The 27,465-nt window shown below is 42.2% G+C and overlaps 1 protein-coding gene across 7 annotated transcripts; it reads left to right on the top strand.

Annotated features, from left to right (window-relative positions):
• The first annotated feature begins 45 nt into the window (after nucleotides 1–45).
• Nucleotides 46–27,465, top strand: Endoa (SH3 domain containing GRB2 like, endophilin-A). 7 transcript variants are annotated; one of them, XM_076789094.1, is made up of 13 exons: nucleotides 46–143; nucleotides 6,097–6,181; nucleotides 12,695–12,763; nucleotides 13,035–13,251; nucleotides 13,966–14,099; nucleotides 14,235–14,301; nucleotides 15,657–15,722; nucleotides 16,950–17,035; nucleotides 17,261–17,364; nucleotides 17,439–17,536; nucleotides 18,873–18,965; nucleotides 19,434–19,549; nucleotides 20,924–27,465. In XM_076789094.1, the coding sequence occupies exons 2-13, from the start codon at nucleotides 6,137–6,139 to the stop codon at nucleotides 21,041–21,043; spliced, it is 1,215 nt and encodes a 404-aa protein (XP_076645209.1). In that variant the 5' UTR covers nucleotides 46–143; nucleotides 6,097–6,136; the 3' UTR covers nucleotides 21,044–27,465. The 7 variants fall into 7 exon arrangements, with proteins under 7 accessions (XP_076645209.1, XP_076645206.1, XP_076645211.1 ...); XM_076789091.1 differs by having other exon boundaries at nucleotides 17,439–17,557; XM_076789092.1 differs by lacking the exon at nucleotides 46–143 and adding an exon at nucleotides 3,736–3,923 and having other exon boundaries at nucleotides 17,439–17,557.

The raw sequence follows: 27,465 nt of genomic DNA, 5'->3' as shown, positions 1-27,465 counted from the left end.
GCCGCCACAATGAGAAGTTGGGAGAGCTATCTATCGTCGAAAATGGAAACTTCAAACAGCTGTCGTCTGTGTCAAACCCGTGGCAGGGGGTTAGCTTGATTCTTCTCCGAAATATTGTGCTGTTCTCACTAAATTTGAGTGCGGTGAGTGCATTAACGTCAACTACAATTTGTTAATTAAATCCTAAGCGTCGTAGTTAATTAATCGGCTCGAAAAATGTTTGAATTAGTTGGTTTTCAATCGATTGCTGCTGTATGAGTAAGTCTGATTGATTAGTTGGTACACTTGACTGGCATGCTCGTCGATTTTTCGATTATCCCGTACACACTGTAACCCAATGCATTTGTTTTAATATTAGAATCGCTGAATAAACAGAGCATATTAGATCGAAACAAATATCGGAAAGACGCCATGTTTATCGTTAGTCGATGCACAGACGCATCGGTGATTGGTCGTATGCTATTGCTTTTGCTATCGTAATTTCAAATTTCGGTGCATCGGTGCACATAACGCAACAACGTGCATAATTCATTCGAAGAGATTATCATTTTTTTAATTGCACGGTGCGTGTTTCTCTTGCAACTATTTTTTCGGTTTGTTACGTGCAACGAGTACTCGCGCGTAAAGGGATCATTTATATGTCGCTAATAACAGTTTAATTGGGAGTAATTTAATATTCGCCGATGAACGCAATTACGAAAGCGTAATGTGCACGGATGCTGCGCACACTTTTCGAGTTCTTGGGAAAGTACGGGGATCGTTGAGTTTCATTCGAAATCTATATCCACCGTGAATCTACGGCCTTATCGAATTCTCTCTTTTAATCTAATTAAACCACGAATCGTTGATGCTCTCTTTACTCGACCGTTCCCATTTCTTTCGTTTTCATATCGATCGATATTCCAGAGCAGTAAATTGTCCTTTCATTGCTTGCGACAATTTTGAAACGAACGTGTTCCTAGTTGTCGCGAATCAATAGTACTAAATAAAAAGAACTAGGTTAGCAGGGGGGCCAACCGATTTCGATAGCGGAGCAACTTTATCGACTGATAATATGATAAACAAAATTGCGATTAATCGGATATACGCTTCCGAATGAAAATGCGGAAACGAAAAGAGTTCTCTGCGTTACTGCTTAGCCTCGAGTAAACATCTGAAACGGCAACTTGTGTCCTTTTTGGCCAATTGATGGCCTCCTGCCGGAGTGGCATATATTTATAGAAATATTTTCTCGGCGCGTGGGAGTGAATTCTACAGCGGATGTACACTCATTGTCAAACGCATGGGGGGCGTACAAAACGACAGAATGATATCGGTTGATAGTAACGTCGTGAGTAAACGCCGGGCGAACTATTTCGGGTGTCCTAAAGAATTATTGTTTCAGCCTGCGGGCAATTATGTTACACAGGAGCGTGTATAGAGGATCCTTGGGGTGTTAAAATGTAGCGAGTATTTTTTCCAAGTTCGTTACCTCGACATCATTAACATCTCGAATTTTTCTATTGCTCCCTGCCACTCGGAAGCTTCACCCCCTTTTCGAGGGTGAGGGTTGCTATTCTCCACAGAGCTGAACGCAGAAATTTCCCCCAAGTTTTACACAATCCCCTAGACAAAATTTACTGAAATACTTAACGCAGTAATTAATTTACTTAAATACTTAACACATTTCTATATTTTCTAAGAATATAATCTAGGGATCTTTTAATCAATTGTTGGCATTTTCCGCTCTTATTTTCTGCTGCTCCCAAGGGGCTCGGAACCCCACGAACCCAGTAATTTTGAATCTCTCGATCACTTTCGGACCGTACTAAAACATCGATAAGTGGGTCATAAAAATATTCGAACCCCAACTTTCGCACCAAATTCCATATTTCCACTGAAAGTATCGCAGTGTGTGTACACAGTTCCAGACAATAAAAGAGAACTATCGATTCGTCGTACAGGGTTGTTGAAACGTTCCAAGAAAACTTGAACACACCTTCGGAGGGTGGAAACCACGGATTAATATATTTCACCCTCGAAATGGTACACAGCATTGATTTCTGGGGTTTCATTCTTCGCGTTCAACTGCTCTACTTTATTCACCCCTCCTGTTCCCAAAACCTCCCCAAATTTTCTCCAACTGGCCATCGCTGTCCAGACATCCCAGAAAACGTGTAGAACTACCGTACGATCGCGTGTACTGTACAGAGATCGTAAGTTGCCGAGGATCTACAAAATGAACAGCAAAAAGGGGACTGGGATATCAGGGAGCTCCATTTACTAGATCATTTGTAGTAACTAGACTGCGGATTTTATGCATTTATGATGAAAATGGATAGGTCAAACACAAAAGACTGTAGAACAGAAAATACATTTTCATTTAATTTAATTTTAATGCTTGCGGATATTGCGCATTTACGATAAAAATGGATAGGCGAAACACAAAAGACTGTAGAACAGAAAATACATTTTCATTGAATTTAATTTTAATGCTTGCGGATATTGCGCATTTACGATAAAAATGAGTAGGTGCGATTAAAAACAACAGATCACAAGACTTTGGGACTATTAGAAAGATATACAGTTCTATTTAACTCCTGTATGTTTGCAACTGATAAGCAAACTTTTTATTTCGCATATAGATCCACAGATTAATAATAACAGCACAGTTTAAAAAATCGGTACTCAATTACTCATTTTCTGGCGAACTAGTGCCGTATTAGAGCCGCTAGAAAGATGAACGTGTGGACAAGAGTTACCTCCAAAAATATATTCTAAAATATTGGTAAATAAGACATCGATTGCTCTCAAACACAATTATAACACAATTAAAAGAGTGGACCGCTGTTCGAGGGTTAATACAATTTGTGGTCGCTCGGCAACTCGCTCTGCACTATAACGTCATACTTTCCGCGAACGGCAAGAAGCTTCGATTGCCTCCCTAAAACAATATTCATCAGAAAGCCGAGAGCAGATCCCTCAAAGGGGCCTTTAATCCCGCGGAGAAACATCTTCCCCGGACGATCAGAGTCTCGGTTCGTTCTCGGCGAGAGCACCTTCGCGCGAATAAGTTCGCTCGGGGGTTGTTTCCGGCGCCGTTTAACGCGGGAGGGTACGCGATTAGGTGTCTGCGTGGACGTAGGGGCTTCAACGGCGTAAAAAGCAAAAAGAAAAGAAAAGAAAAGAAAAGAAAGAGAAAAACCGGGGCGAACTAGCAGAAACGCGACATTCTGTGTCGGTGGGCCGAAGAAAGCGTGGACGGATGAGCACACACAGGTACACACTGGGAAAGGGAGCGATGAAAGGGAAGAAGGGAAAGTGGAGGGACTTGGCGAAAGAAAGGGAGAGGGAGAAGGAGGGAGGACATCGGGAAGGATGGACTTCCCAGGACGTAGGCGGTGTTGGAGGGAGGGTAGGGGGTAGATAAGGGGTAGCAGAGGCGTGGAAGGTGGGGGGGAAAGATTGAATCGAGAGGCAGAAGGAAGTGGCTGGCGAGCAAGAAGGAAAGGAAGAAAGGAGAAAGGAGAAACGAGAAAGAAGGTCGGAGCCGAGTTGTTCCGAGCTGTGGAGGGAGGGAGGGAGGTAGAGAGAGAGAGAGATAGAGGAAGAGGTGGGGGGAGTAGGAGAGCAAAGGGCTAGATGGTGGGAGAGCGAGAGAGAGAGAGAGAGAGAGAGAGAGAGAGGGAAAGGCTGACTCGTAGCCGGGCTATCGATCGTCAGCTAGAAAACTACCCCTTGAGGAAGAGGCGCAGTGTGCAAAACCGACCACGTACGAGTCGGTGGTGTTTCGCGGTGCTCGTGGTCCACGCGGCTGGCTCTGTAGACGGTCCGGAGTACATTGGCGAGAGCACCCTGGTCGCTAGCATTCTCCCTGGACGAGCATCTCATCGCTCCCTCTACGTGACGAGGGTCTCGCGAATCCTGCCGTTCGCACGCACGAGGTGAGAACACAGATACAAGGCCGATTTCGCTCTCCGACTCTCGTATCCCCTACGGAAATCCTTGAGGATCTCGCACGATTTGTCACCGGTGCTCGGCAACCTCCACACGGGGGAACCTTCCAGGGTACCTTCCTTTTAGGGTACACCGTGTCCATCAAAGCCTGTTACACAATTCGCCAGCTCCGTGTCGCCTTCGTTGCCTCGCACAGTGATTGAACGTTTCAAGGTGAAACCACGCTCCCGGGTTACGCGTATCGACAACCCGGACCAACCCGCGTTCGATTCTTCAGGGATTCGCAGAGAACCGCGTGTTATTGTGCCAACATACCATATCCCGATCGCACGGCCTGCCGTTCGCGATGACGTTCACGAGATCCCTGACGAATTCGTGTCACCTTTCACCTTTCACCGCCCAACCCGGGAATTCTGCTTTCCCACGAAATTTTAACATTTTCGTTTCCGGAATTGTACGATGGTAGTCGTTCCTGGGGAGCTTCTGAAGATTCGAACGCAATTTTTTGATCTTTCGAGATTCCCAAACTCTTTTTCGTCCATTCCCTTTCCGGTTCCCTAGGAATTTTACCATTTTTGTTTGCGGAAATGTCGCTTGCATGGTCGTTCTTCAAGAGCTTCCGTCTTCTGAGATTCTGACTCTGTTCGAACTCGTCCCTTCCACCTGGACAGCTTTGAATAATTTTGCTCATGCAAAAGTAATTTCTGCATTGATAGTCATTCTTGGAGATCCTCCCGAGATTAAAACGCAAATTGGTCTCTTGAGATTCTTTGACTTCGGTTGCCTTTTCGTCCTCGTACCCCAGATACCTTCTAACTAGGCGAATTCTGCTTTTCCTTATTTCATCATTCTTGCCAGAGTAAATCTAGTTTGTCGTTCTTCAAGAGCTTCTAGATATCGTCGTTGTTTCGGTCCTGTAAGGTCCTCCCATACTGTCAGAGGTCGTCCTGTTGTCCTTTTACCTCGAACAACTTCGTATCAGTAAAACTCTGCTTTTGCCCCGAATTTCATCATTGCCTAAATCTAGTTGATACGTCCGTGGTGGATTTAGAAGAGGTTCTACGATATCGAGCCCTATATTTTTTGGCCCTGTAAGGTCTTTTCATTCTGTCAGAGGTTGTCCTGTTGCCCTTTTACCTCGAACAACTTCGTATCAGTAAAACTCTGCTTTTGCCCCGAATTTCATCATTCGCTAAATCTAGTTGATACGTCCGTGGTGGATTTAGAAGAGGTTCTACGATATCGAGCCCTATATTTTTTGGCCCTGTAAGGTCTTTTCATTCTGTCAGAGGTCGTCCTGTTGTCCTTTTACCTCGAACAACTTCGTATCAGTAAAACTCTGCTTTTGCCCCGAATTTCATCATTGCCTAAATCTAGTTGATACGTCCGTGGTGGATTTAGAAGAGGTTCTACGATATCGAGCCCTATATTTTTTGGCCCTGTAAGGTCCTCCCATTCTGTCAGAGGTCGTCCTGTTGTCCTTACGATCCCAGCGTACACGCTTCGCGTTAGGGGTTGTCTTTGATGAGGGTGCTGTCGAAGGGGGTTGAAGGTGTCGCACCGGCACAGAAAGATTATAGGTGAACCCCCGTTTTACGTGCAACTTTTGCCCTTATTTGTGCTGTACACACCGTCCTCGTCGTCGTGGTCGTCGTTCTAAGAAGCTTGTTAAGGGGGAGGTCGGCCCCGGTTAATTCCTCTACGTTGTCGAGCGTGTGCGACACTCTATTTTTGGTGTATATCGCGCGTCGAGAGAACGGTTGCTCGGGAGAAAAAGGATGACTCGTTCGGGAATAATGAGACCCGTAACGGGGACTGCGTGTGATGCAATTCGCGGCGACATCATCGCCGATATCCTTGTTCGCTGTTTTAGAAATGATGATCGTTGGTCGCGCAGCACCGCGCTGCCATGCCGGTGTGTCCGCGTGATATTCGAGAGGATTACGGGCACGCTTACCGTGCCGTGTCGGTGATTATTACATCAGAAGTAAGTGATGATGCTGGAAAGCTTGGTCGATCAATAACATTGAAAATCATCCGTCCGTGGACGAGCGGGCCTGGCGTGCAGCCAACCGGCCAGTCATAAATTTCAACCCTTCCCCCTTTGTTTCCCGAAAATTTCGTACCCGCAGACCCGTGAACCCGGTTTCTCTGTTGCAGATTCTCTTTCGGCCAGTGAATAGAAAGAGCGGTCTTCACCATGGCGTTCGCGGGGCTGAAGAAACAGATCAACAAGGCCAACCAGGTGAGCAAACGACAAAGCTGCCGATGATCAATTTGGCAAGCATGCATGCCCTTTGTGTCTCCGATCGATTCTGTTCTTTTTTTAAATGCTAGAACTCGAAAGAGCTCGATCGGAAGAGATAGACGAGAAATTAGTTACCACTTCTACGAGACGCCGTCGCTAGACTGCGCATGTTTATGCATTAGCGGCATTCGTTGACACGTAAAATGCAGTACAATAAAGATCCAAATCGAGTTTAGCACTGCATATGTACCGTTCGAACCCCGAGGGGGTTCGAGCAACGATCACGGGTTGCGTTTTGTTAATTGGCGTGGTGGAATTCGCGAATTTGCATAAATATCTAAAACATTTTATTCGTGTCGTACTGGCATTTATGTTTCATTTCTGTTCGCGATCTAGTTCACGATGACTTCTGTTTAATTCTCGGTCGAGAGAATTGTTCGGAGGTATGAAGCACTTATGAAGAAACCGCATATGAAGAAAATATTTTGAACCTCTCTTCGCGCGCAGTAATGAAATATTCCGCGTTCCTCGGGCACACCGGTGTGTTCGTTGCACATTCAACAGAGCCCGCGCCTTATATAATTATCGAACTCGGTACAGATTGATCGGAATGCGGTAACAAATGACGGGGCTGCTTTTTGAGGAGCACTGCTGAGGTTTCGAGCCGCGTTTCACGCGAAATTTTCACATTGAACTCAACAGAATTTCATTGAAAATAACGACAATCATTTCATCTTCATAGTACATTGATCAAATTATTTCTATCTTCAGAAATAGTTGTAGAAAAGATCCTCCGGTATCGTTCCACCCGTTTCTGCCGTGCTCTCCGATTCAATCGATAATGCTCCATCAAACATTATACATTTTACATGCACGGATCGGGTTACAGAACGCTCGCGGAGAAACGATGGATTTCATACTACACATTTCGAGACGCAAGAGCGAGTTTCGTCGAAGGAAAGCGAGGGTTAATCATTTTAATTGCTGGTGGCAATTTTGGGAAACGCTTCCGAGTCGTCGGACGTGCTCGCCGCTGAGTCACGAACAATTACGGAGTCATTAATGACCAGATTTCGTATTGACCGACGTTCCAGACGCTTGTGCAGCCAGTCCTGACCTGGGAACAGAGGTCTCCGCTCGCCTCAATGCGACTTGAGTGGAACAATTAATTCTTATTTAAGGCCGACACTTATTAAATTCGTCCTGGGAAACGAACCTCGGCCGGCTCGCGGAGGCGTTTTTATCAGGTTTCCATGTTGGAATTCCTAACAATAATAGCGGCGAGATTGCGGCGCGGATCGATTGAAATCGCTCGTTGCATTTCTGTGCACGCATCGCGATTGTAATGTCGGCCTACAATATAAAGAGTTATGGAAATAATTTCGAGGCGGCGGCGCTGCCGGGTAGTCTATTTCACGGCGACCGGTTTAATTCAAGTTAACCGGCGCGGCGGTCTCTAATGAATCACGATACTCTCGAGTCGTCGAGTGGCTTCGACTTCGATCATCCCGAGGCAATGTCTTATTCATGAAAATTTATATCCGGATCCCGGGGATTTATTCCCGGAGACGGTGTTGTTCCACTATTCGAATTGTTACGGGGCCGGAAGCAAGAGCACCTTTTGCTATTCGAACGAGAAACCACTTCGCTGTTCTTCTCGGAAATTAACCGTTCGATCAAACGTTCATTTGCGAACGCAACCTCCTCGATGATTCGTTGGCTCTAATATCGAGTCCCTTATTATCAACCACTTCGCTTCCCAAAGACCCAGGCACGCGTTCACTGTTTCGATTGAGCAAGAGAATCTGCTAATTGGATCGAAATTGGGTTCTTTCGAGCTTTCGCGTTCTTCTGTGACACGTGACACATTAAACCGAATACATACGTACTGGGGTTTTTGAATTTTTTCGGATTTTCAAATCCATTCTTTCCTCTGGAATTACAACGGGTTTTGCCTGTGGACTGTTTATATTAAATAACAGGTTATTAGGTCCATTCAGATGCTTCTTTATTTCATTAATTTGACTATCCTACGTGACTTTTTATGGGCCATGAGATGTTAAATATCTTGCAAGGAAACGTTGCAAGAAAGTATCCGCAAGTCGCGTTTGGTTTTTCATTTGGGCCAGACGCCATGTTTATGTTCAACTGGACATCTACATGGATCGAGGACGTTCTCAATTTTTTAAGAATTTTTCAACCATTCTTTCTTGTGAAAACAGGTGGTCCTTGTCCCAGTAGCATTTAAATTAAATAAACAGCATTATTAGACACTGTTAAATCCGCATCCTCTTTCAGGTAACTCTTTCACAGGCTTCTTTTCTCTTTGATTCGTCAATTTAATTATCCCAAGTGAAACTGTATGGTCCAGAAGATTTGAAATGTCTCTTATAACGTGATTACGAGGAAGCTCTGGAACAAAAGCATAAAATATCTTTTATTCGAGCTCGGATTCTTGTCGGGGCCACTTCGGTCGCCATTTTCCCCGCCTCTGTCCTCTCATCGAGCAATCCAAATCCACTTGATCCAAGCAGATCGATCGATCCGTATTTACGGTCTCGTGGCGGAAAAGTAGAAACAATTCGACCGGGACGCACATAAATGTGCATAAATCCGAGTGAAACGGTACGTGACATTGCATCGGACCGGATGTGGGTCAGATTTACTCTAGGACGACGTTTAATTGGCAATGGTACGCTACCTATGCTCCTGCGTGTAGTATTGTACAAGTGGGTCAACGTTAAATATGGGTCAGGGTCGTGCGGAAGCTTCGTGAAATAATCGTGTTGCTTGGCTTTTACGCTTCCCGGCTATCACCGCATATTGTTCCCTCGATTTGCAACGTTCACTAGTCAGCGTCGACGTTCGCGGCGATCATGCGGAGGTAATGCGTCGTGAATGAGAGTTAATTAACCGCGTTGTTCTGGCTGTGCAAACTCACTTTCCCTTCGTCTTCAATGAAACGAACCTTACGCCGGCAACGAACCCTCGCGCGTGCCGAAAAAATAGCTATAGTAAAGGTCGTCATGTAATTTTCGCACATTTTCGTCTCACAGTTCAATTGGAGCAGTCTTCGTAATTTATTACACCCATATTTCATATTTTTACGCTGAACCAACCGGCGCACCGACTGATATACGAGCCGTTCACAGTTTCTCGACATTTTACTGGCGAAGCACTTGATTGATGCTCAACACACTACACGTAGAATACATTTCCTTAATAAGTAGCAGATCTCTATGCATTTGTGGCACGTGCAAGTTTGCAAAATGAAAGAGGACGAGCGAGCATATTGATAAAAATTATTTGCTATTTTATGTTTACCACAAGCAATGTTCTGGTCGATGCAATACGTATTTAGTTCTTTCAGATTTTTAAAAGATAATTCATAAAAGTGAAAACAATTATCAGGCTCAAAGAATGACAAAGGTTTACACAACTTTTAGAAATGAATATATTTTATTTTTGTTCTTATTCATAGTTTATCGATTTGGAAAGCGAGCGGCTCGTACGATGCTCCACAAAAATTGAAAGGTACAATTTATTTAGACTTCGTGAGATTTTTGTTACAATACACGCACGAATAAGAAAATGTATTCATCATTTTCCATGCAAGCATATATTATAAGAACGAGTAGGCGTAATTTAAAGCAGTAGACAGATCGAACGATATCAATATATTCCGTTGTAAAATTTGTAAAATTATTAAAAGAGGAAATAAGTTACTATTCGGTTTCTGTTTTCTGCAATTGATGCGAACAATTCGCAGCCTATTTACGACATAATTGCAATACGAAAGATCTAAAACAGGTCATTTGACATTACTTTATACAAATAAGAGGAATGTGTCTATCCAAGTTTTCATCCATTTTTTAAATAATATATACCTAAGGAAATAAGTTTGTTGAGTAATTCCACGTAGATGGATCTTCGCAATCTCAGTAATCGTAAATTAAAAATATTAGAACCCGTCATTTTGACGGGTCCCGCAAACCTAGTGTTAAATTGCTCCTCGAATTGTGTTTTCGGTCGGAACACGTGTTTTCATTCAGACTCGAGAGAAGATAGATCCATTTTGATATCGATCGCTTCCTCTAGCTTGTTCCACTAAAAATCGCTGAATTCCGTAGCCAGGAGGCAATTAACTGTACCGCGCCGGCAGTGCAAATTCGCGCTTCCTCCCTTTTGTGGAGTACATAGATTTCCGCGGGCAGGGATGAGCAAAAAAAAATCGATGAATGAAACATTTTCTCGGCCATTAAGGGGTGCGACGCCCCGGGAAAATTGCATTCAGCCCTAGAAACGGGTACATCGGAGTAAAAAACTGATTGTTGTTCCACGAGATGAATTGTTTTCATTTGGTATTACGAGCGCGTAGTATCTCCCCCCCCCCCTGAAGGAAAAACGAGCGAAATTGCACTGGCAAATGTCGCAACTGTCGTCGTCGGTAATCGAGGATGTTCAATCGTGCACTTTGATTAAACCGAGAACTTCTTTTTCAAATCTTTTTCCCTCGAATAGATTTTATACATATATGTATATTTCGCGGGGCTGATTTGAATAACCGTCGTCCTCGAGGACAGAAAGTTTTTCTCCGTAAATGATCTAGAACTGTGTTCAACTGTATATTTCGGATTGAATCTTTTGTCAGTTTTTGCCGCGGTTGGCAAAATTTCAAAGGCGCCTCGCTTCAGATCAATCGACTGCGGATATTATTGATCCGGTAGTGCCTATCCTTTCTGCCGCTGACGGTTTTCTCGCAAAACTTCTTGCCACTGTATCTCTGGCACCCACACACACCCCCCTGCCGTTATCTGGCATTTAGGAGAAATCCAGTTTCGTCTTTCAGGATGATCTCGGTTTACGATCAATTAACTGACACCGGTCCGCTTTTATGCGCCCCCGAAATTCCTCGGGCGCCCTCGCTCCGGATAGGTCGCGATAGTGTTTCGCTTAGGGTTCCACCCCTTGCAGCGACGAATACGAGCCGATAAAATCAAAATCAAAATACGCGAAACGGTGTCGGTTTCAAATTGACTTTCTTCTCATAAATATATACAATTCAGTCTCTGCATTCTATTAACCCTTTGCACTCGGCGCTATTTTCATTCTAAAACTAAATTTTTCTTCCGTCTTGGAATATTTTCATTTTATTCGTACGAAACTGATCTGATTTCCACATATAATATTTAAATGTTTAGTAATCTATTAAATACAAATTTTGTAATGTAACAAATATTTTGTAATATTTGTTGTAATTTCTTTGAAATAATGCCACAACAATTTCTAGTGGTGCTTTAGAGTCACCACTCGAGTGCAAAGGGTTAAGTTTCAGTCTTATCTAGCTACGCACGTGTTTATTAAGTCGAATAATATATATTTTTTATACGAATATTCCTTGGTGAAATTTTCTTTTGAATAATTTCGTAGATCCACTTGTATGAACGCCGCTGTTTAATAGAAATACAGTATTCCTTGTATTTCATAGATTGTTATACAATTTTTTTATAAAAATCAGTCGTTCTTTCTTTATTCTAATGCGTGACGCCTTCTCGAATACTTCAATGAACGATTCAATTGATTTTCGGTCAACTCGAATGAATGATAATCCAATTTTCAAACCCAGTAATCCTCCAACGTTTAATCGCATCTTGATTGCGTCAGCGTCTTAGGCGAATATACCCACAAAGTACAGTTCCAGTTTCTTTAGAAAGTGATCGGTATTTTTAGCAATTTTTTTGAGGAAGCTCATTCCAATCCTGACTCATTCTCTGCATCGATTTTCCACTGTAGTTTGTTCTCCATGTAGTTTCATCTGACTTTACCGTAATCCTTGCATTTTCAATTGATGTAATTTTCAAAGCCAGTTATTTGTCCTCGCATCGTATCGATTTTCCACGATTGCGTTAACCGGACACCATGGGACAGATGAAATTGGAAAAACAACGGACAGCTGAGAGTATTACACTTTTGCAACGACTGCGCCGTATTTCAAAGGAATACAATCATTAATTTTTTTATACTTTTTGCTAGGTATTAACCCTGCCGTGTTCTTCGGGTCCCTTTGATCCATTGAAATTTTAATTTGTTCAATATTACTGGATTGCTTTCGAATTTGTCTTCCAAATGCATAGCTTCCTTTACCTCGCATGAAATGACTGCACTGAATTACTCGACAGAGCTCGTCGCTGTAAAACCGAGCTTGCAACTGCAATTGAAAAGTTTATCAGAAAGCCCTCACCCTTCGATGATCGATCGTTTAAGGGCTGCGAGCCCTTCAAAGCTCAACGGGCAGAGGTACGTCCCCTTAAAAAAGGCTGACAAATAAAACAGAGAAGTGAGCTCAAAGCAATTTCCAACGTTCGATCTTGTTCCTCTCGTCACGAAAGGGTTGAGCATTTCTAACGGGCACTAAATAATTTCCTTCGATTGGCAATCGTCTCGTAGAAAGCGTAACGGAACGGTTTCTCGGTCTGATGCAACCCCTAATCGAACTATGATTTTTTCAAGTACATGACGGAGAAGATGGGCGGCGCCGAAGGAACTAAGCTCGACGTGGACTTCATGGACATGGAGAGGGTGAGTACGCGTATCTATGTTTTTAAGGTTTCCTCTCGACGCACGCTCGTGCTCAGGTACTCGGCTTGACCTTGGATCGATTTCCTCCCCCTCGGTTCAAGGCGGGAATCATTCGTTGTTAGTTTCCGAGATTACGGCCGCGAGCTCCTCGCGAGCGAAGATAATCGAGCGCGCGGAGAATGAGAGAATGAGAAAGAGCTTTTCTATGAGTGATAGACGAGAATGATGCTCGGCTGGAGAAGATTCAGAACGGCGGCGAATTTGATCGTAGAAAACGGATGTGACGTACGAGCTCGTCGAGGAGCTGCAACTGAAAACGAAAGAGTTCCTGCAGCCGAACCCGACCGCGAGGGCAAAGATGGCGGCGGTCAAGGGCATCAGCAAGCTCAGCGGTCAAGCGAAAGCTTCGACCTATCCGCAACCGGAAGGCGTCCTCGGTGATTGTATGCTCACCTATGGCAAGAAGCTCGGAGAAGACAGTATCTTTGGTACGACACCTTGCAACCCTTAACCACCCTCCTCCGAAAATTAGGGCTTCAGCTTTCACCCGACATATTGCCGAGGAACAATTTCAAATTTGATTCTAGTCAAGCGAGATTATTTCTTCCTGCACGTGGCTAGATTTTAAATGCACTCGTCCATTTATTATTTTTATCATTGTTTCTAATATGTCCGTGATATACCCGAATCACCCCAAAAATTGTTCTTTGAATTTTCGCTTCAACTGCACTCCGGGGAATACTTTCAAATTCCATTTTGGTCAAGCAAAATTATTTCTTCCTATATTGTGTCCCTTGTTCATTCATGATGTACCTGAACCACCCCTAGAAAATTCTTTGAATTTTTACTCGAACGCTTCGCCGAGGGACAATTTAAAATTTGATTCCAGCCAAGCGAAATTGTTTCTTTCTGTACGCGCGCGGATCGTAAAAATAGTTATTCATAGATTGCGTTACTGTTCCTTTGTTCGCAACAATTTCAGGCAGTAGCGCAAAGAGAGGAACATTGTAGAATCTGAAAATAATAGAATTTCGCATCCGTGTTCCGGTGTTGCGAATTTGTCGCTGCTCGAAAACTTTGAACAGCGTATTCGCGTTTAAAAACCCCACTTCGCACGATCGCGAAACTTCACCGGAAGCACTCGAGTTGTTCGGCCGCATAAATACGAGCTTTAACCCATCCGTCTTTTCTAATTCCCGTAGCTCAGGCTCTCATTGAAATGGGCGAGGCGATGAAGCAGATGGCGGACGTGAAATATTCGCTGGACGACAACATTAAGCAGAACTTCCTGGAGCCGTTGCACCACTTGCAGACCAAAGATCTGAAGGAAGTGATGGTAAGGTGGTTTATTGGAAAAGTTGTTCGCCTCGTTGAGACCGCGAACAACATCGAATATATCTAACGAGAAGCACCATACGCGCGATGCGTTGTCCCAGTTTGTTCAACGGCCGGCGCTCGCCTTTTGTTTCAGCACCACCGGAAAAAACTTCAGGGACGAAGGCTCGACTTCGATTGCAAGCGAAGACGCCAAGCGAAAGGTACACTCGTCGCCCGTGTGTTCACACTTTATCTCCGCGTATCTTTATTGATTTATTTAAGCAGCACACGTCAGGGCTGCTGCCGCGCGCGGCCTTGCGACACGAAAACTTGACGCGTTTGCAATTATAATTCGTATTTACCGATAAACGACCCACCCCCCGACCGGTCCACGGCTGCCGAACAACGGGAAATACCTGCCGGCCTCACGATTAGGCGAGCGTTTCTCTATCGCACAGCTGAACCTCGATTCCAGCTGATAAAAACTCATTCTCCTCGGGGGTTGCCTGCCATCGCAATTCTCATATGGTCCTTGTCAAGGGAACGTTTCAATCTTCGTAATCATAGTGATCTGGATCTGGATGGTTATGTGGCATTCATCTCGATAAACACTTCGTTCGTTAATACTAGGTTTACGGAGGACTAACTCCTGACTATTTTACATTACTTTATGAAAATAACAAGAATGTGTCTATCCAAATTTGTTGAATGTGGATGCATCTTTACAACCCCAATAATCGTAAATTAAAAATACCTATACTTTTCTTCTACTGTTTCATAGGGGTTGCTCGTGACAGGGTAGTTTTACATTAAACATGTCGCCACAACAATTCGTAGCCCGTTTTCTATAATTAAAATATATTCTACTCCCTGAAATAATCTCCATCATTCTCTATGCATTTAGTCCATTTTACAAGTGACTAATGCATCTCATTAAATCAATGAAGTTTCAGTTGATTAGAAGAGCCACGAATTAATTTATACGCCTAATAATTCTAACTAACTTTGACTAATTTTACCTAACTTTTTTCACTCTGAGACGTTCCCCAGATCAATGACCATAATCTTGCGACAGAGAAGTGAATTTTTATCAGCTAGAATCGCAGTTTGGGCTACAATGCGTCACACTAGATGTACAATTGCAGTCATGGCTGTGGCGAGCAACTTGAACCAGAAATCTGTTTTGCTCTTTTCCTCGTTTCGATGGCCATTCAATATGGCGCCCAGAGGATCGCAACCCTCTGCCACGACTGTCGGCACAGCCCTGGTTGCATTACACCAGGGGTGAAGCACGACCAAACAAATACCATCGTTAAACAACAATTTAGATAACGATGTTTGCGCTCGAAGGTGCGTTTCACGTGCCACTCTCGGTCTAAAGAAAGACTACCCGTTCACTGTAGATACACTGCACTCGCATGTACTGGTGCATGTGCACGTTTCGATCGTGATCGTTAATCGTTGCCCCACACCAATGATCACCGGCGTGTCCAGTCGGTCCCAGTGTCCTTTCGTTTACCTTGTTTACAAACCGGAGGAATTTTTGTTTCTTTGACGCATCCTTGCTCACTAGCAGCCGGGAAAAGATCCGGCAGCCCGCATTGTGGAAGTCCTGTAAAGACTTCTGCGTCACCTTACACCGGTACGTGGCAATCAAATGAACGGTCGTTTTCTGAACCCGTTGAAATTACACTCTTGTAGGACCTCGAGCTTTCAAACTTGAACTCTTAAGCTATGTCCACGCTGAAGCATCATCGAACAACGTTTTGTCACCTATTGTTGCCTTTTTTTCTTTTTTTTTATCGAATAAAAGAAGAAGAAGAAGAAGAAAGAGGCAACAAGACTGATAAAAAGTTTACTTGATGTTACTTCAGTGTGGATATGGCTTTAGATACTTTTGCGTATCTTGAGTTAGATACTTTTTCGTATCTGTATGTAGCACAGTACTGTTCGACCTAATGCGTACACCTGTTTCAAACAGTTTCAAAGGGGAACGTTATGAAAAGCTCATTAGGGTTGCCAGACCTCCAGAATTGAAAAACAATTATTCTGATTAAGTAGACTTTGTTCATTGTTATTTTTTTATTTGTCACGAGGTGTCCTGGATTACTTTTTCTAAAACATGGTAACCCTAACTGTAAATAGACATACGCACACGCATATGCAGGGTGGTTCACGGAGGGTGGTTCGTTTCCCGGAATTTTTACGAATTTTTTCCCGAAAAACTATTTAACCCATCCCATTGCGATTTTGCACACATATTCCTTGACATTTGAAGTACATGTGCGGGTTTTTTAAGAGTAAAGAAAATCAAAACTACATTAGCTGTATATTCTTTTATAGAGTATGTTTTGGAAAACATGGGTCGACGGTTGCCATGATTCTTTTTCCAAAAGAATGAAGTTATTTATTAATCAGTATGAATATAGTTATGTGCCAAACTAAAAGAAATTAAAAAAATTTCTTTTTCACGGTAAACAATATTCGAGGAGTTTTTTTATTGAATAGAAACACGTACATTTTGGACACTTTGTATAATGTAAGAATGGACCATCCTGCACATGATAATGAAGTATCTGCGAGTGCACCGAATGCCGAATGCAGAATGCATCACTTGGTAAATCTCGTGGGCGAACTTTGATATCTGCACCAGCTTATGTTAGCAAGCAAAAGATGTACGCGATCGAGGTCCTTAGAGGTCACTCCGTTTCCGGTTCCACTTTCGCTAGCGTTCTGTTCCCCTTTCTGGTTCTTTCTCCCCCCCGTATCTTATATATATATATCTATCCTAGGCAATGATGCAACCCAGTAGTGCAACTTTTAATATCTGTGCTGGCGCAAATTTTGCGAGCAGGGTCTCACTTTTCAGACGACGAAATACGTCAGGCTGAGGAAAAGTTCGCGGAGAGCCTGCACCTCGCGCAGTTGGGCATGTTCAATTTGCTGGAGAACGATGTGAGTTGAGTCCTGCTGATGCTTCAGGCTCTGTCGACGGTGCCTGGGTCCATTCCGATTCGGTTCAGAATACCATAAGTTCATTTAACACTTTACCTACACCCTGGCGATAGGAAAAAGTGTAGTAGTATAGAAGAATTGAGTGTATCGGGGCATCGTCGCCTACAAAATAGCTGAAAATAGAGCTTGAACAGTGTCCTAATCATTTTGAATATTTTTCTGTAGGTGGAACAAGTGGCGCAGCTGGCAACCTTCAGCGAAGCCCTCTTGGACTACCACCAGCAGTGTACTGAGGTCTTGAAAGCCCTAACAGAGACCCTTCTGGAGAAGTACGTGCTTCTGTTCAAGATTCCTGAAGTTAGCGATCAGTATTGATTTTTAATTCCCGGTTTGGTAATTACAGGAAAGACGAGGCTGCAGTCAAACCGAAATTGGAATTCGTGCCGAAGACTCTGGCCGACCTGCACGTCGACGCAATACCCACATCAGATGCTATGAACGGTGGGAACTTCTCCCTTCACGGTAAAACAGATTTTACACGTACACATAGAAACGCGATGATACTTCTGGGTGGATTGGCTGTTTGTTTCTTATCTCCTCTGTCCTGCAACGATTCTACGTGTCCTATAGCTATATATACTCTGGCCATATACTATGATACATTGTTGTACTCTCTCCTCGTTGAATTTTCCTCTCACTTATCTTGTCTGTTGCCGGATGGTCATTGAACTTTATCGTATCGTCGCACCCGAAGGAAAATGTGACGTGCATACATGGTGTATGATGATCTGGCTAATGTTATCTGCCGTGGTATTTCAGGATCGAGTATTAACTAACCAAAAACATTGCGCGGAATCACGGAAATCATGTTTTACCACCTCTTACTTCTCAAATATTCAACAGACAGATACATGCGTATTTTGTGAGGCAAATGTCATTCATTTTAATTAACTCACACGTTTCCGTGTTTTACAAATTCGCATATGTTATAAATACATACAGTAGTTTGTATATTTCCTAGAGCAGTATTCCTAATTTGGTCAGTAATGTGTAAAATAAATTTATCGCACACAGGAAAAGAGAAAGCATTCTTGATAACTGAGCAGATAAGGTTCGTAGCTATGTTCATAAATTTTTTGCTGGTCGTATCGTTGGTATCCTCGAAGCAATTCTAGCTGTTTCCAAGTGAAAGGTGGTACAAAATGAGTTTTACAATTTTTGTGCACCATGTTTTACAACGCTCGAATCAATATTGTCATTTGGGATGTATTATCAGGTGATCTCATAATTAATGCGAATTCCCATTTATGTTTTTGGATGCTGAAGTACAAAAATTTAATTACAACCACTAGTGTTTTCTATATATTTTTCTACAGGAAAGATCACTAATATACACGGTGTGTTATATAAAATGTTACAAGCTGTTTGGTTCTCTCAGTAATGAATAGATTTCATGCATTTATGCCAGAAACAAGAAACAAGTGTCTGTTTGGTTTCTGTTCTTGCAATTAATGGAAACAATTTTTATTTTACACGAAGATCGGCAATCTAGTAATGAAGATGTCGACTTCATTTTTTTTTAATTAAGTGGTACACGAGGACTAATTTCTTAGAATAAGAGAATTTGAATGTTTTGTCTAATGATTGAGATTGTGTCTTTGTGTTTGATCTTCAAAGAGTATAAGGAAAAATTCGCGTTTGTTGTGGAGCCATTTAATACGTTCAGCTACTACATGACCTTGTCTGACATTTACCAACACTTCTACCATACACTCTTCGCCTCTTCTGCGTGTATACTCTCGCATACTTGAATGTCTGTCCTTTTGACACGATTTAGGGGCAAGTCGAGCCGGGTCTCCAGTCCCTGCGGACGGGAAGCGCTCACAGCTCGAGCTATTTCCGGCCGGAAACCCGCCACAATCTGCCAATGGTAAATTTTGCATGGGTTTGCGTTCTCTCGGCGTAATTAATCGATCGAAATCTTCTCCGCTTTCGGTGGGCATTGCGACAAAAGAGGCTCTAGAATGATTCATGTTCTAACTTTTTTCTGTACTGTCGTTAACGCACGCATCTCTTCAGTAACTGTAACCTCTTCTGTCACCGCTAATTGCTGTGCTTGTCTTTTTACTTTAATTTTTTTTTACAGGCAACCGATGAATTAAAACTTGCATAAATATTAGCGAAGGATTTGCTATTTGTTTCCAGCGTTCATTGCGCGACGTGTTTCATTTGATAGAGTAGCTGATTCAAGATATTATAAAACAGATTGTATTTAGCTTATTGTAACCACATGTTTCAGATCGTTAAAGCAACATCATTGTAGTATATAGTATTGTATATTTTTATAGAGATTTTGTTTTTGTTTTCTCGAGACAATAGAAGCTGCTCTATTTTTCAGCGTCTCCCTTGCCATCTCCAAGCAAATCACCGGCAAGGACTCCGATGCCAAGACAACCTTGCTGCACAGCTCTGTACGATTTCGAGCCAGAGAATTCTGGGGAGCTCGGGTTCAAAGTAAATATCAGAGTTTGTTAAGAGTAACTATAACCTCATCGTAATCGTTAACACTTTGACTGCTGCCACCAACTGCTTAAAATTAAAACTATTGAGAGCTGAAAGTAAGTAATTCGTAACACTCCGTGGGAGTCTAAATAATTGATTCAGCAATTTCTCACCGAATAATTTGTATAAACTCAATAATCGTGGAACAAAAAATTTGAATTTCAAGGTCACGGTACAGTATACTCGACTGGGTACACATGTTGACATTACGAGGTTAAAAATACATGTTGCCATTTAGAATGGAAAACCTGATGACCTTCAAATCACCTTGAAAATAACATGAAAGAAAAAATTCATTGTTAACTCACCCTACAAGTTGAGCATCATAATAGCAGTGATACTGAATTGATTTACAAAGTAATTATCTATACAATTGATTTGATAATAATTTCAGCTGGCAGTCAAGGTGTTAATTAATATGTAGTTATTACAGAGTTATCCAAAGGAAGTGCCACATCTTTGGATTAATATAAAACAAATTATTTGAGATTTGTCTGGTTTCTGTATATTAATATAAAGTTTATTTCATGATGTCGATTATGTGATAGACTTCGCGTTAAGATAAAGAAACCGGACGAATCTCAAGCAATCTGTATATCATTTCAATTTGAAGATGTGACATTTCATTTAGATGACTCTGTACCGCGATTATTAGATGGGAAGAGATAAAAGACTTAACAGTTTACTTACCGGAAGCTCATCAATAAATTTTTTAACGACTGTGATATATCAGAAGGAAGCTTAATTTTTTCCAAACAACTAGATCATGCGGATCTTTATGCATTCACGACAAATACAAACTTCTAAAATACAAGGAAACGTGTATACGAATAAGAAAGCAACAACTAGACTGCGGATTTTATGTATTTATGGCAAAAATGGATCAGTGAAAAACAAAACTGTACATACATTAGATGAATTTCAGAATGTTGTTGCATTGTTCACAATCAAGTTAGAACATTTTTATTTTGCATAAAAATTCGCAGTCTGGTAATATCGCTTTGCCACGAGGAATCTTCCGAAAGAAATTTCTTCAAACAAAATTCAACATAAAAATGGTAAGTTGCATAAAGATTTGCAATCTGTAAACAACAAACCCAAAAATTAATAAATCATGTTATCTAACGTAATTATTGGTTCGCGGATATAATTGCTGTTGCCATTGGAAAAATTGATCAAGGATCACCGAGTTGTTAACTTTTGGAAGAATATGAAGTCACCGCCGGTAGGCAAAGTGTTAACACTATCGCTAAACCATAAGTGTACGTAGCTGTAGCGATTCTGGAGCTTCGGATGTGGTTCAACCGGCAAAATGTGTGTTTCCAGGAGAACGATATGATCACTCTGATCCAAAAAATCGACGAGAACTGGTACGAGGGCAGCCTGAACGGTCGCACGGGTTTCTTCCCAGTCACTTACGTGCAAGTCGTAGTGCCATTACCTTAAGAGAACATGCTACGCCCCTCAAACCAAAGACCCTGCATTCGTTCATCAGCGTCTACCACGAAAAAAATTATCTTATCGCCTCCAATTAGCCTAACTATCTCTCTCTCTCTCTCTCTCTCTCTCTCTCTCTCTCTCTCTCTCTCTAACTCTCTCTATTCAAAGATTTCTCTATTGTCACTTACGTTCTATGGTCCCGAGGCTTGTTCGTATTGACGGATTTCAAAGATTTTCTCTGTCTCGTTTCGATTGTTTTTCCATTTTCTCTATCTCTATCTCTCTTGTCCCAGAAATAGCTGTATACGCATGTTAATGTACATATATAATGTTATAGTGTCTTTTATCAACGTAAGGACCCTCGCGCGCGCATATACAATACATACATACATGCATACACGCACACACACACACAGACACGCACACGAACACATATATGTATACATATTATACATACACTTGTGTACACACAGTCAAACAAACAGAGAGAGAAAGCATATACCCAATATGTACACGTATACATACAATACGACGAAGAACCACACTGATATATATACCGAGACACTAAAGTACCTACGATGGCAGTCCACTGTCAAACGGCGGCTCATTTTTCACGTTCGATGTCGTCTCATAGTCATGATGTAACATCCTCGTTAGTTTCTCACCAAAGGTTCAATTGCACAAAGATATCAGACCGCCAAGACTGCATTGAAATTCGAGTTAGAGCAACAACATTTCGAATACTCTTGTACCAACGAGCATGTTGATTTCCATCATTCGTATCGTTCAAGAGAAATCATATTATTTCATTCGATCGTTTCTATCATTTCTCCGGTCTTATCGTTTTCGTTGATCATCGTTCGTTTGTTTTATTTTTCTATAAATTTCGTTAACGTGTCGAAAGGAGTCCATCGAATCATACGGAGTGCGTTTTTTTTTTCGGTTGGTTCGCAGGTCGAGAACGCGTTATAGTATTCGCTCCACCATTCCCCCGCCCCCCCCCCCGTGGGTAGTGTTAACGTTTTAGCCTTGATCGTGTTTGGCTGTTCCGTTTAACCATTTAGGACCTAAAGTTTAGGTGACACCGAGTTTGCGAACGGTTTCTAGTTGTTTAGTTCGAAGAAGCGATCTTTAAACGTGGCGGCGAGCGGCTAGATCCTCCGGTTCGTGATCGAGATCGTGAGAGGCCACGAAAGCTAGCAATTCGTAGACGCTCGTCGACTAATTGACCGTTGTCCGCTGTCAACGAAGTTAGCGCGACCATCACACATACACATACACACAAACACGCGAACTTTTCTTCCACGATTCTGCTGATCCCATTCCACACCTGTTCTGAAACAGAGAATCTTTGTCTGAATTAGAGTGTTATATTCGTTCGTTCGTTCGTTCGTTCGTGTCCCCCCCCCCCCTCCCTGCCCCCCTTCATTGACTTTGTACGAGAGTTCAACCGCCAGAACAATGAAAGTAATTAAGGAAATTGGTTATTTGTTGCCACATGGATTTTAGGTAAATCTTCAACAAATATTTGCTAAGCATAATATAGTAATGTTAGAGTATATATATATAAAAAAATATATATATATATATATGTATATACACACATATATACTTATACTTGAGCGCAGCACGTGAACCAATTAAAAAACAACCGACGGTAATTGCTTTCCGAGCGACGAAACTTCGAGAACAAATTATCGGCTGCGAATTGCACCGTGAAAGCGATTATACGGCGATCAGAATTTTTTTTTTTATATCGCTTCGGACGTTCGAAGGTCATACCACAAGTTCGCTCGAGGTCGCGAGAGTTTGTGGGAAGTATTTTTTAAATACACGTTCGAGGAAACACGAACTTCCAGAAATTCGAGTTTACCGTGTTGTGTAAATATAATCGAAGGAAAGTGGATCTTCGAATGTCCGAAGCGACTGTCCCGAAAGAATTGTAATTGTCATGCAATCGACTTTTTTTCCACAGTGTTTCGTTTCATAGTTTGTTTTCTAATTTTCGTAGACCTGAGGACATTTCATGTGTTTTCATTGGTTCGCTCTGCGCGTGTGTATACTTACGTATATGTTGCGGATGACAGCGACAACGCTGATGGCTATAACAATGGCATTATTATTATCGACATTTGCATACTTTTCCATTACTGTTAAATACACGCGCGATGCGAAAGTAAAAAAAAAAAACGTTCTCGAATCGCAGCAAACGCAGTTTTGCAATAGCGTTTGTTCACGCGGTCGTTTCGGTAACGTTTCGATGTGACCAGGACTAGCGACATCATGATAACCGAGGTAGCTGTATCGACTAGGGATAATAACGATACTATAACGCGGTCGAACGATATTATTAAATAGTTTTACTCGTTAATGTTACATTAGTTGTATGCGTAGCGTTTTTTATGAGTTAGTCGCATCAATACTGATCTCTAGCAGCGAGTACGTCAGCGAGTTACGATGTATTTTCATTTACGTGCGTCATCGGAACGTTGCTCGAACCACCAAAAACTTGGCGATTCATTTCGCGGGAACGATAAAATAATCAGCAGACTATTACGAACCATTGGCTGACACCCCTTATATCACTGCTGCTGCTACCGTCATCAGCGTTCGGTCACCACAAGCAAAAACATAAAAACAAAACTGCAAAAACATGAAAAAAAGGAAGATGAAGAAGAAGAAGAAGAAGAAGAAGAAGAAAGGAAGAAAGCAGAGAAATACAAACGGGAGAAAAAAAGACATTGATAATTCCATCTGTTGTAATGATCGTGGAAGTCACGAAACTTTTTTTCCTGAGACAAACTCGAAGTGTTATCGATGTTGTGCAATATTAAAGTTTAACATCACGGTGTTTAAATGCCTGTTTTGTCGTGATCACCGGACCCAGTGTTTCTCAAAGCCCCGTGGTCGACGAAGAGGCACGTGTCAATTGATGAAAATAAACTGTTAGTGTCCTTCCGTCAGGCTCCAACGACGAGAACGCTTTCGGGTACCAATTTTCGCCTAATCTGCGTAGAATTAACCCTGGGATGGTATACTAGTCGCGTTGGAGTCCTCTTAAAAAATCCGTAAGAACTTACCGAGGCACTTCGAAGTATACATATACTTCCGAGTTACAAAATCGAGACGTGGAAAAGATGCTGATGAAAAATTTGTATTTGCAATTGTCGTGTAATACATCGGTGAAAAGAATTATACAGAAAATTTTGCAAGGTACCGTTCGAGGGTTAACGCGAAATTCTACCTCTGCGAGCATGTTGAAGCATGCGGGGCCTGATCGGAGACTTCGACGCGCGATTAGGCGATGTCACCGTGTCGGCAGCGTTGCGTGCTCGTCGTTTCTCGCTTGAAGCAACAGAGGAGGCTGTCGTTCTCGTGATTTTGCCTCCATTTTGAGCGTCGCGCACCCGGAGAACGCAACTTTAGCGAACCTAGGTGCCATACATGCGTTTTTTCGTAATTTATCGACGTTTGAACAGACGAGAAACGTTAGAGCGTAGCCGCTAGCGATGTAAAGACGATTTTGAATCGGTAGCTGTTCGTTCTCCTGGCCGCGATCGCTCGTAAGAAAGTTCGTCAATTAATAAGAATACGAGAATCGGCGGGTCGCGGGTTCCATCTTGCCAATGATGGCGGGTAAAAAGTCTGGGAAAAGGCGGGAAGCTTGTGCGAAGCGGACTTGGGGTCTGATTAGACGATCTGTGAGATACAAATGGTCTTTTGAGCGCTATTCGGAGATACAGACCAGCTAAAACTGTATTGTTGGTAAATTGATTAATTCTCTCGACCCTTGAGTGGGCTACACAAATCTATATTGTCAATTAGACTGTGGATCTTTACGTAAAACAAACATTCTCTGAATTATGTCGCAGGATATAGGAGCAACTTGCTTAGATATTTGTTTAATGATTTTAGTGAGTTGGTTATGATACATCGATACTCTTAAGCTCTTTTAATGTACCCTGGTAATTTATTTAACTGTGCTGTGTTTTTAGGGGCTGTTTGACTCAATCATATTTTTATTCCTTCAGTATTATATCGATTGTATAACATTTTTTTAAGTCTGATCGTTTGATCATTTCGCTGGAATTGTGATCTCGTAGTTCCCTCAATTTTAATCACGTTGTATATATATTCCTTCAACCCTCTTCAAGTTCTCCACCCTTGTTCGGACTTGAAAAGGTGTATAGTAAAGGGTTGAAGTTGATTTTATATTTTATAAAAAGTAGAAGCGTACTAGCAAAATTGTTGCTTGTATACTTATAGTCTCTTTCTTTGGCGGCGTTTTTTGAACATAAAGCTAAATGAAGAACCACGGCAGGTTTAATGCGCATCAATGTACTTATTCAAAGATTCAGATGAACTTTTATCATCTGATTGTACGGAAATGAATGTTACCAAAAATTGTTCGGCTTGTTACACCTTTGAGGTCCACTTTGAAAGCTCGTTTGAGGGTCGGAATCGTTTTAAGAGACCGAAAAATCAATTTCGAACAGCTCAAACGCAACGAAACTAGCCGCGAAATCTCACTTTTCGATCACTGTACGCTCACGTCTGGTTTGAACGGGAGTCCAGCAATTTGCGTCCAACGTGAAAACGATAGCAATATAACTATAAGAGCGGAGAATATTTTCCTCGAGCCGGGGATCGTGTCTCGATCGTTTGAGAAACACTGCGCCCGTGATCGAGGGAGGGTGAAAGAAGAAAAACAATAACGAAATAATGAAAAAACTACAAAAAATCGGAGGGAGGACAATTCAGCCGCGTGATACGTTTATTTCCGAAGCGACTCCCCTACCGGAATAATGAAAAACTGGCGATCGACGATCGTGGAGTAAAAGAGCTGACGAACACAAAACAGAAAACTCGAAAAACCCGTAAAAAAAAAGGAAAACAGAAAAATAAACACAGGATGAGATGAAATCTATAAAGAACAGAAAAAAAAAAATACTAAATCGGTATCTTACTCTATAAATGTTGGCTATTGTTAAATGTTGAATATTGTTCTGCGGAGGGCTTGCCTCCTTTCGAGCGACGAGCCAGCTTCCGGATCGATCCATCATTGATTTCCGTAGATCACCATCGGAGACTGTTCGTGTTCGACGATTCTACTTTGTGCGTTTTTTCGTTGACGGACGAGCTTCTTTTGTTTCTGCAAAAGGATCGCGCGCGCGGCGTATCTCTCTGTTTTTTCTTTTTTTTTTTTTTCGTATTAGTCGTTTAAGTGTTCGATTAGGTATTGTTTCGGACGCGTTAGGGTTTTAGCGATTAGGCGAGCGCCGTCCGAGGGCAGGATGCGAGTTCGAAGCGACAAGCTCTCCGCATTTTAATTGTAATCTAACTATTTGGGGCTCGAGCGGATATCGAATCTCTCTCGTTCCCCGCTAAGTCACTGAGCATCCTTGGTCTGGAGAATCGGATCACAGACACACGGCCCCCTCCCCCAGGTTGTTTGCCATCCCCTAAACATGCTAGCTTACTATACCTGCCTCGATTTTCGTAGCGGAACGACGAAACCTCGCTCGTCCCCGCGTTTCACGGTCTACTTATATTTTGTAAGCGTCAGATTGTTCCGCGTCACGCGGCGAACAACGGGGTCTCGTCGTTTGGATTATTAATAATTATACTTCGTTTGTAAGGCTTCTTCTTCGACGGTGTCTCGTTCCGTTTTACCCCCGAACCGCCAACCCCCGTATTGCTACTGTTATTTGTCGAAGCGAAGAGACGACCAGTGGATGCGACGCAGTGATACTTTCAGACAATACATTACAATTAATTACACTTATATTAATAAATTAATCTATTATGATTATTGAGCTCCGATTGAAGAGGATTATACGACATGTACTCGATTTCGGTCAATGCTAAATAATTATTAACACTAACTAAGAAATAAAGTGTGCTCTATGTCATGCTACCATCTGACTTTTCAATCCAAGACTCGATCTCGCTTCCGTTGCTGTTTACGTTCCGTCGATCTGTCGCGGTTTGGTTTGTACACGTTTTTACGGTCGTCCTGTAAGTTATGTCATTTATCACACTTTATGCTTGAAAATATTCTTATTTCGTTCGGGCGAGATTAACTTCTGCCTACGATTTTTAACAAGCGTTCTCGTGTTAGTCTGAAATGTGTGTTCAGAACGATTCGTTCTACTTAATGAAAATGGAAGAATGAGAGTTGACGAAGTACATTATCTGTGCGCTGTATGAACTCAGAAATCAAAAATAGCCATACCAATTTAAGAATTACACGAAACGAAGTTTTTTACGGTTCCAATCAATCGAAATCCGATAAGTCAAAATTTTCTAGAAAATTGAATCGAGAAATTGATGAAAAGAGGGCATCGGAAACGTTTGTTAATACGTCAACGATTAAAATTAAGTGAAAATATAATTTGGCACTGCAAGCTGGAGTAAAAAAGCGACAA

Source organism: Halictus rubicundus, chromosome 6 (genome assembly GCF_050948215.1).
Source record: "Halictus rubicundus isolate RS-2024b chromosome 6, iyHalRubi1_principal, whole genome shotgun sequence".
In the NCBI taxonomy this organism is placed as follows: domain Eukaryota; kingdom Metazoa; phylum Arthropoda; class Insecta; order Hymenoptera; family Halictidae; genus Halictus; species Halictus rubicundus.
The sequence above is the reverse complement of the archived record's forward strand: the minus strand, read 5'-3'. Positions and strand labels throughout refer to the sequence as shown.

Bases quoted from the DNA above. Each gene is read 5' to 3' on its own strand.
- Endoa (XM_076789091.1), top strand. From the start codon at position 6,137: ATGGCGTTCGCGGGGCTGAAGAAACAGATCAACAAGGCCAACCAG. The intron at 14,100-14,234 runs GTAAGGTGGTTT...CTTTTGTTTCAG, and splicing joins AAGATCTGAAGGAAGTGATG to CACCACCGGAAAAAACTTCA. The intron at 18,966-19,433 runs GTAAATTTTGCA...TCTATTTTTCAG, and splicing joins CCCGCCACAATCTGCCAATG to CGTCTCCCTTGCCATCTCCA.